The following is a 9,199-nucleotide window of genomic DNA, read 5'->3' as shown; positions in this document are numbered from 1 at the left end:
CACATCGATTTTGAAAAAATTTAGTTAAGAGATTTAAAATAAAATTTTAAATTTTAAAAAATCACATTCCTTTAAATTTGCAAAGTTTTCAGCACTGTTCCATAAACGTGTCACAGCCCTGAAATGCTGCCATGAATAGGTTCGTGCAGATTGGAAGCACAGATTGTGACCCACTAAGGGTCTCATTCTGATTGGCAGCTATTATTTGCGCACCCGTTAAATATTGATACTGCTGCACAGGGTGCGGTATTTACTGGGTGCTCAATTGATGAGTTTAGGACTCAGAACGGGGGCCAATATGAGACTGCAACAGCCCTTGCAGTGACTGCAGCTGGGCTTCCCAGGTGTGCTCCACACACACCTCTCTCTGTGGGGCCACCCCACCTCTTGTAATGCCATAAGCTGTTTATGGCGCGAGCTGCAGGAGCTCCTCAGGCGCATTATTCCCCTTGACCTTGCAGCCCAGGCGGGGTCACTGGTAGCATCTAGCGTCTGGAGTCTTAGGAGTGCACTTCACAAGGCCTGCCTGGGAGCAGGGACCAGGTGAGGCTCACCGGGTCTGGGGGGGGGGGGACAATATGGCTTTCATGCTGAAGAAGATGATGATGGGGGCGACCATGAAGAACCTGGGAGGGGACGGGGAGAAGAAGGCCACCAATGATGGAAAGGAGACACCGCAGTCCAAGGGACTCACTCGGGAGGAGTTTGAGGAGTACCAGAGGGAACTCATGGAGGAGAAGTAAGTGGTGCAGAGGGGGCGTGGCTTCCGGTCCTTTATAGCTTCCTGGTGACCTGTGTGACACTTCCTGCCAAACCTTGGGTTGTTAGCCAAGAGCACTTTGAATGCTGTTAACTAAAACTGGAAACCAAACTACATATCCCAGAATGCCAACTGACACAGGGCTAATGCTCCTTATCTGCCCATGGTTTCTAGGCTGCAGGCATGGCAGTAATCGGTAAGTCACTCGGGGGTCTCCACTGCCAACAGTTGACCCCCGCCCTCTACAAGACCCACCATTATACCCTATCTTCTAGCCACGCCCTTTTACGACCGCCTCCTAATACAGATGTTCGTAAAGATCAGACGTGACGTCATTCAGTGGTTGTCTTTTAGTCTGCCTCGCTTTGCATGCTGGTACTTGTAGGCTCTTCATTGAGCTGGCTAATCTTCTGTGGGAGTCTTACCCTTCCAGAGTAAGGTATCACTACAAACTGGTTAGAGTGTTGTTTCCATCCATTGCCACGCCTTCATGTGGAGTATTCTGCCCACCTGTTAGTGAGACCTCACCTGCAGTGCTGTGCTCACTAAGACCTGCATAAACTATTATATGCACTAACTAGTGAGCAGTGACCTGCAGTAGTGCACCCACACCTTAGAAAAGATCTCACCTGCAGTGTAATGTCCTCACAGGCATAGCTCACCACTGGCAAAAATGCATTTTCATTACTGTAATGCCACCTGGAATATTGTTCCAATAATTAGTGTGATTTCAGCTGAGGACTCATTAGTGAGACCTCAGTGGAGTAGTGTGCAACCTCACTGGTGAAACCTCAACTAAAGTCTTTAGTGACATTTTACCTGAACTTCCTCCCATTATACATCATTGATAAAACCTGCAGTTAAAAACTGAGTTACGGTTCAGGTTCGAACGCATAAAGCCACTGAAATTCACCAGTTATGGCTATAAACAGAAAACACAGGACATAACACATGATGTATGCCTGTTAATTGTTCTTCTGTGCCACTGGCATATCAGTGTTTTGTGGTCAACAGACACAGTGAATTATACTGGGTGTAGTGTCCGTTCATAACCATAACTGGCGGCTTTCAGTGGTTTGGCACATTTGAGCCACAACCATAATTCAGTTTTTAACAGTTTTTTTCAGTTAATTTCCTAGGTTTTCTTATTAAGTACTTAACTTCGAACTCTTACTGAACTCAAAGGAAATAGTGGCTGGCCTGCGGCGAGCTTCTTTGCTACACCCACCATGAAGGGGAACCAATCCGCTTTGGTTGCACAATCCAGCACTTACATTGACCTTTGCTAAACTCAGGGGTTACATCCAACTCACAATTCGAGCTCACAAAACAAGGCTTTTTCCCCAAGAGAGTCTCAGATTTTCTACATACCTAGGCACTCTTCACCACTGACCGGGCGGTAGGTTACTTGTGGGGTTGACGCAGGGACATCTTAAGGATTTTGGGGGCCTCGGGCAAGACATACTTTGACGGTCCGGGGCAATATATACTTTCGGTACCCTGGTCTGGAACAGCTGTGCATTTTATTACACATTTTCTGCTAATTCAAGCCCCATGACTCAAAACACTATTGAATAATGCATTAAATGCTGAGATGGATAAATAGTCATGTGAGGTAGAAATCAAGTTCTCTTATCCCAGGGCCCCTTGAAACGTGGGGCCCTCAGAAATTGCCCACTTTGCCTTAAAATGTCTCTGCGTTGGACACACATGGCTGTGGAACAGGGTTTTTTTTGCAGAGCACAAAACCTGCTACAGCTGACATTTTCAACATGGCAGCAAAAAAAAAATGAGCCTTAATCCATCCAATCACATTACATAAAAATAAAAAAAATAAGAAAACTGTGATTGACTGCATTCCCTTGCAAGTTTTAATCAATAAGTACAAAAGTGTAAACCCTTTAACTCTAGTCCAGCACGTTTTATTAAAGCAAATATCCTAAAAACTACTGAACGGATTTAAATCAAGTCAAAAAGCATGCTTTTGGGAGTACATTTCGAAGTTCATGGCAAGTTTGGTGAAAGCCCACTCAGCGTTTTTTGCTCAATCCTTTGGAAAAATTTCCTATGGGAGCTAAAATGGGAAATGATACACCTTTTCACCACCCTTCAATGTTTTGTTCCACCTGAATAAATCATCTTGAAACTTGCCCGGCTGAAACTTAGCTGACTGAGTTCATAGGCAAATTTCGTACAAATGCATCCACGTGTTCGAAAGTTATAAACAAATAAAAAAAATGCATTTTCAATGAAAAGTGTGATCGAACCATAACTATACAGTGACACACACCACTTTCTAAGATACATATATGTATGTGTATGCAGATGTGTTTGGGGAGGAGCAATGACGCGAGACCTAAAATTTGTCAAGATATTCATTCTCTCCACCAACAATGGCAATTAGTAGAGCATAACACTTTCTGCAGCTGCTTAAATGTTTTATTCCAATGCATTTTTCATGTGTATTTGTTTTAATAAATGGTATTTAACCAAAACCAGGAAGCGAGGAGTTACATTTTGTACAGTAAAATAACATCACACTTTTGAGGCATGGTAACTATAGGAAAGTCGTTTCACTGTAAAGTCAATGTAATGTGCATTCTGTGAGGCAGTAAACCGTGTTTGTCATGGGAATTTTTCTGTGCTGTGAATACATGTGCAAGGCTAGAATGCTCTGCGACTGACTGTTGGAATGCGCAGCTATGAATCTACCTCTGGGAGACAGGACTCACTAATGAATGCACCACGGTGGACCTTTGTGAGTTGGGACTCGCTGGAGAAACGTGCTTCTATGATTGTCACAAGGAATTAATGCTAACTGCAGGAATGCACAGCTGTGAATCTACTCGCAGGAGTCGCGACTCGGTGCTGGAAAGTAATGCTGTGAATGCATCTGTGGGAGGTAGAACTCACTGCAGGAATGGACTGCTGGGTGCTTTTGAGAGCAGGCACCACTGCAGGAATGTATAGCTATGAGTCTATCTGTGACAGTTGAGACTCGCTGCAAGAATGCACAGCTGTGAATCTACTCGCAGGAGTGCTGGAATGTAATGCTGTGAATGCATCTGTGGAAGGTAGAACTCATCGTAGGAGTCACTGCTGGGTGTTTTCGGGTGCTGGGACACACTGCAGGAATGTATAGCTATGAATCTGTCTGTGACAGTTCAGACTCACGGCTGGAATGTATAGCTGTGAATCTACTTGCAGGAGTCGCGAATCAGTGCTGGAAAGTAATGCTTAAAATGCATCTGTGAGAGGTAGAACCCACTGCAGGAATGCACTGCTTGGTGTTTTCGGGTGCTGGGATACACTGCAGGAATGTATAGCTATGAATCTGTCTGTGACCGTTGAGACTCCCTGCAGGAATGCACAGCTGTGAATCTACTCGCAGGAGTCGCAACTCTGTGCTGGAAAGTAAAGCTGTGAATGTATTTGTGGGTGGTAGAACTCACTGCAGGGTGTTTTCAGGTGCTGGCACACACTGCAGGAATGTATAACTATGGATCTGTCTGTGACCGTTGAGACTCCCTGCAGGACTACACAGCTGTGAATCTACTCGCAGGAGTCGCGACTCTGTGCTGGAAAGTAATGCTGTGAATGCATCTGTGGGAGGTAGACCCCACTGCAGGAATGCACTGCTTGGTGTTTTCGGGTGCTGGGACACACTGCAGGAATGTATAGCTATGAATCTGTCTGTGACCGTTGAGACTCCCTGCAGGAATGCACAGCTGTGAATCTACTCGCAGGAGTCGCGACTTGGTGCTGGAAAGTAATGCTGTGAATGCATCTGTGGGAGGTAGAACCCACTGCAGGAATGCACTGCTGGGTGTTTTCCGGTGCTGGGGCACACTGCAGGAATGTATAGCTATGAATCTGTCTGTGACCGTTGAGACTCCCTGCAGGAATGCACAGCTGTGAATCGACTTGCAGGATTCGCGAATCAGTGCTGGAAAGTAATGCTGTGAATGCATCTGTGTGTGGAAGGTGAATCTCACTGTAGGAATGCACTGCTGGGTGGTTTTGAAAAAGTTGGGACACACTGCTGGAATCTCTAGTAATGAAAAGGTCTGTATTAGTTGAGACTCACTACAGGAATGTGCAGCTGCGAATCTATCAATGGGATTTGGGGATCGCTGTTGAAATGTACAACTGTGACTCTACTGAAGGGGTTTGCAACTCAGTACTGGAAAGTAAAGCTGCAAATGTATCTGTGAGAGGTAGAACTCACTGGAGGAGTGCACCGATGGGACACTGCAGGAATGTATAGCTATGAATCGGTCTGTGATTGTTGAGACTCACTGCAAGAATGAACAGCTGTGAATCTACTCGCACGAGTCGCGACTCGGTGCTGGAAAGTAATGCTGTGAATGCATCTGTGGGAGGTAGACCTCACTGCAGGAATGCACTGCTGTGAATCTATCTATGGGATTTGGGACTCACTGCAGGAAAGTTCAGGTGTGAATCTACTTGTAGGAGTTGCGACCCAGTGATGGAAAGTAATACTGTGAATGCATCTGTGGGAGATAGAACTCACTGCAGGAATGCCCCACTGCTAAGTTTTGGGAGATGGGACACACTGCAGGAATGTATATCAATGTATAGCAACGAATCTATCTGTGAGAATTGAGACTCACTGCAGGAATGTATAGCTGTGAATCTATATGCAGGAATGCACAACTGATCATGCGCCTGTTGAAGTTTGTGTACACACTTTAGACTTTTTGCTCTTTCATGTTACTCTTTAGAATTGAAAGAGACCACAACTTTGCGCAGAAGAAGGCAGAGCGCGCCACAGTCCGAATGCACATGCGCGAAAAGCACCGACTGCCTCAGGTAAGGAAATACCTGCACATTTCCAAACACAGGAATCTGGGATGCTCTCGAATAACATGACAAAATACATTTAAGAAAACTGTGATAGGCAGAGCAGTGTCTTAATTCTGCTCTCCATTCACGAAACAATGTTCAACCCTACTCTTTGCACCAAAATCTTCACAAATACGCATTTTAATCACAAGAAGAACGTCATTCCCTTGCACTCCTTGAAATATGAGGGGTTGTTACACCCTTTCCTGCGGTAAAAAGTCATTTATTCCTGCCTTTTATAGAATTAGTCGTACATGTCCTTTTAGGTTGGGTATTACTTGCAAACAACTCGTAAATACCCCAAAATGGATACATCTGCAAGTGTTCATCAGATTTTTATTAGGCAACTGCTCAGGAATACGCCAGCCCCTACCACTGGATTACAATTCATCAACAGACAATCTTTAAAAGTTGCTTCCAGTAGTAAATAAACATGTGGGAGGAATTATCTGTAATTCATAATTTTATTAATCAGGACCAGAGAATGTCCAGCCGCAGTTTAGTTTTTGCGCTCATCAAATACATTAATCAATTACATTTATGAGTTGAAATATCTTTGTAAATCACGGCCAGGAAGGACAGCACTGGGGACACAGACACACCCAGACCCAGACACACACATTCACAAGCAACATAGAAATACATGGTGTGCAACATATGAGAGGGTTTTATAGATGGCATATCGTGATTTGGTGTCTTTCTAATGAGCCAATCTTTGCAAACTACTGCATTCTGACATTTGGAGTCTTTTTTTTTTTAAATAATTCAAAACAGCTTAACTAACTCACACGATGGAGCCACGTGGCAGCTGTCTGCTGCATCTGGCTGTTTTTGTTTTCCTCCTGCTTTCTCCATTTGCTGCTTTTCTCTCTATTGCTCTGGGTCACAGTTTGATGATGGAAAAAAGCCCTGGTCCCCAGATTTGAATCACTGTGCATTTTCACCTGCAACCGTTGCCACAAATTAAGCACCAGAGACACCCAGAGTGGGGGAATGGTTTCATGCCAATCTACTCACGGCGACCCAGGAGAGCTTGCACACCTCTGCTGCATGTGATGTGCCTGGTTGTATTGGAGCCACAGGTCCACCTTAAAGCCAAGCTCCTGGCCCCACAAAGACCTTTGGAAATGTCCATGATGTCAATAGTTTGCACATGACAATGGAGTCCTGACAGAACGGCAGCTCCAGATGCAGAAAGGCACTAAAATCCCACAGTCGAGCAGCACTGCATGAAAACACTAAAGGGATTGTTGGTGCCCTTAACGTTCACCAGGGATTGTCCTGCTAGACTCATGCTAACTCGCTTTCCACAATTTGCCTCATGCATCAAGATTCTATTCTCCATATGTTCACCCACTCTTGATTCCTCCTTTAAATAGGGGGGTGGGATCTGCCAATGACCATTGGTTGGTGCAAATTAGAGGCTTCATTTGGCATTTTGAGTTGACCAAAAAGTCTAGTACAAATGTATCCTCGTGGCCACATGAAGTATTTATGAACATGGGAACACACGTGTATCAGATAAAAAAAATTCAACCCACAGAAAGCAGAAGAAAAGAAGCCCCCTACATTGCATCATTAAGGAGCCATCAGTGGAGGTAGCTTTTGCCCTGTGGACCCCTAGCACTGGCCATGCTACCCTGGTCTCAGGGGTCATGAAGGCAGCCGCTGGAACATGGAGTGAACAGCACTGTGTACTTTCTGCAGTTTGCACACCTTTCGCTACCTACAGTTACTTAACAGCACATAAAGAGGGAAAGGATTGGGCAACGGATTAAATTAGGGGGCTGGGGTTCAAAGGGTGCACAATGTCACATCAGCTATCTCTTGTGGTATGGTGAATTGATTTTCATGGGCAGTTCCACTCCCACCGTCGACCACTCACACCAGCTCCATCAATTCCAAATCCCCCCATCTCAGAACGCATTGCCTTTCAATGCTACGCCCACAGGTACAGCCAATAACAAACAGATTGGTGAGAAGCAATTTAATGGCATATTCTAACCTCAGGGGATGATACTGAGTTGACCTGGAGAAGTCAAGGGGTAAAGCAGGAAGTGGAGTTGAGAAAGGAAAGCTTCTGGTATTGATTCAAATTGTATTTCCTTTTCCTTTTCCTAGAGCGAGAAGGACGAATCCCAGATACAGATGGTGGGAGGAGAGGTGGAGCTTCCTCAGGACCTGGCGAAGATGGTGCAGGACGACGAGGACGAGGAGGAAGCCAATGGGTCATTTTTCGGGATGCTGCAGGATGTTGACCTTGATGCACTAAAGACAAAGGCGCAAGGGACGTTGACTGAGGTGAAGCGTGCCGCCGAGGACAAGTGTACCACGATGTGAGAAGCTAGTCTTTAGCACCTCAGGTGGTGCTGGTGAAGACCCCCCTAATACCAGGCTGGAGGAGCCCACTGGCTCTGTTGACACTGAAAGACAGAAGGTCCACGTATAAACAAGAGGAGTAGAGGCCTTCTCCACCACCACGTAAAGGTATCAGACGCTAAAAGACCTCCCACCCAAGGGAGAGTAACGGAGTCAACACTCTATTCATGTCCACATCGTACAGACAGTGGCATGATCATAGCCAAGAGACGTGTGCATTGTGGGCGATCAGCTAGTTTCTGGCACTCATTGGCACTTTGATTGGAAGAGAACATAACTTGGGCCCTAGGCTACTTCTCTGCACACAAAGATCTCATAAAAACTGACCTCAAAAACACTGAGATCATGCAGAGAAGCAAAGATGAATAAATCTGAGGTGGACAAGCATAAAAACCACAAGCGTTTTTTCAGTATTATCCACTCTAATTAAAAGTTGAGCTTCAAGGCGCTGGGAGAAAGCCCAAATGCATCAGTTCCAATAACTCATTCACATTTTACCATCTAAACCTTTACAACTATTGGAACATATTTTATTTATTTGTAGTATTTTGCTGTAGCATTATTGTGTCTTCTTTCAGCCACTTCAAGCCACCTGTACAAGGGACTTTTCACCAAGTGTTGACCTGATTATTAACCCCTCTTGTGCTCATGACGAGCTCAGCTCGTCATTCGCCACGGTGCTCCGGTGCTCATGACGAGCTGAGCTCGTCATGACTGCGCCTGTTTAATGGAACGCTCGCACGCTGGGCTGATTCCCCTGCTGTGCTGAAGGTTCCATTAAAACGGGCGCGGTCATGACGAGCTGAGCTCGTCATGAGCACCGAAGCGCCGTGGCTCATGACGAGCTGAGCTCGTCATGAGCAACGGGGCGCTGTGCACGCCCCCCAGCACAGCTGGGGGAAACAGCCGCACAGTGAAGGGGTTAAAGGTTAAGACAACAACAAGTACAATTAAAATAACAACAATAATACAACAATCAACATTAGAATTAGGACTATTATTATTACCAATAATAAACGTAGAAATAGTGTTATTATTATCATTGTTGTTCTCATTGTAGTTGGTCTTATTTTGTTATTATCCAACATGTGGTCTTTGGCGAATTAATAAAAAAAGGTTTTAGCTCACAAAGCCGAGGGAATCCATATCCATACGCTTCACGCTTGGTCAGATCCCCTCCATCAACTCTTCGTC

At 45.2% G+C, this 9,199-nt stretch overlaps 1 protein-coding gene across 1 annotated transcript; it reads left to right on the top strand.

The window, feature by feature from the left end:
- Positions 1-578: 578 nt before the first annotated feature.
- Positions 579-8,330, top strand: LOC144798717 (complexin-4-like). The gene is made up of 3 exons (XM_078669730.1): positions 579-739; positions 5,506-5,593; positions 7,748-8,330. Exons 1-3 carry the CDS (start codon positions 579-581, stop codon positions 7,964-7,966), a joined length of 468 nt encoding a protein of 155 aa, XP_078525856.1. The 3' UTR covers positions 7,967-8,330.
- The last annotated feature ends 869 nt before the right edge of the window (positions 8,331-9,199 follow it).

Source organism: Lissotriton helveticus, chromosome 12 (genome assembly GCF_964261635.1).
Source record: "Lissotriton helveticus chromosome 12, aLisHel1.1, whole genome shotgun sequence".
Classification (NCBI taxonomy): domain Eukaryota; kingdom Metazoa; phylum Chordata; class Amphibia; order Caudata; family Salamandridae; genus Lissotriton; species Lissotriton helveticus.
The sequence above is the reverse complement of the archived record's forward strand: the minus strand, read 5'-3'. Positions and strand labels throughout refer to the sequence as shown.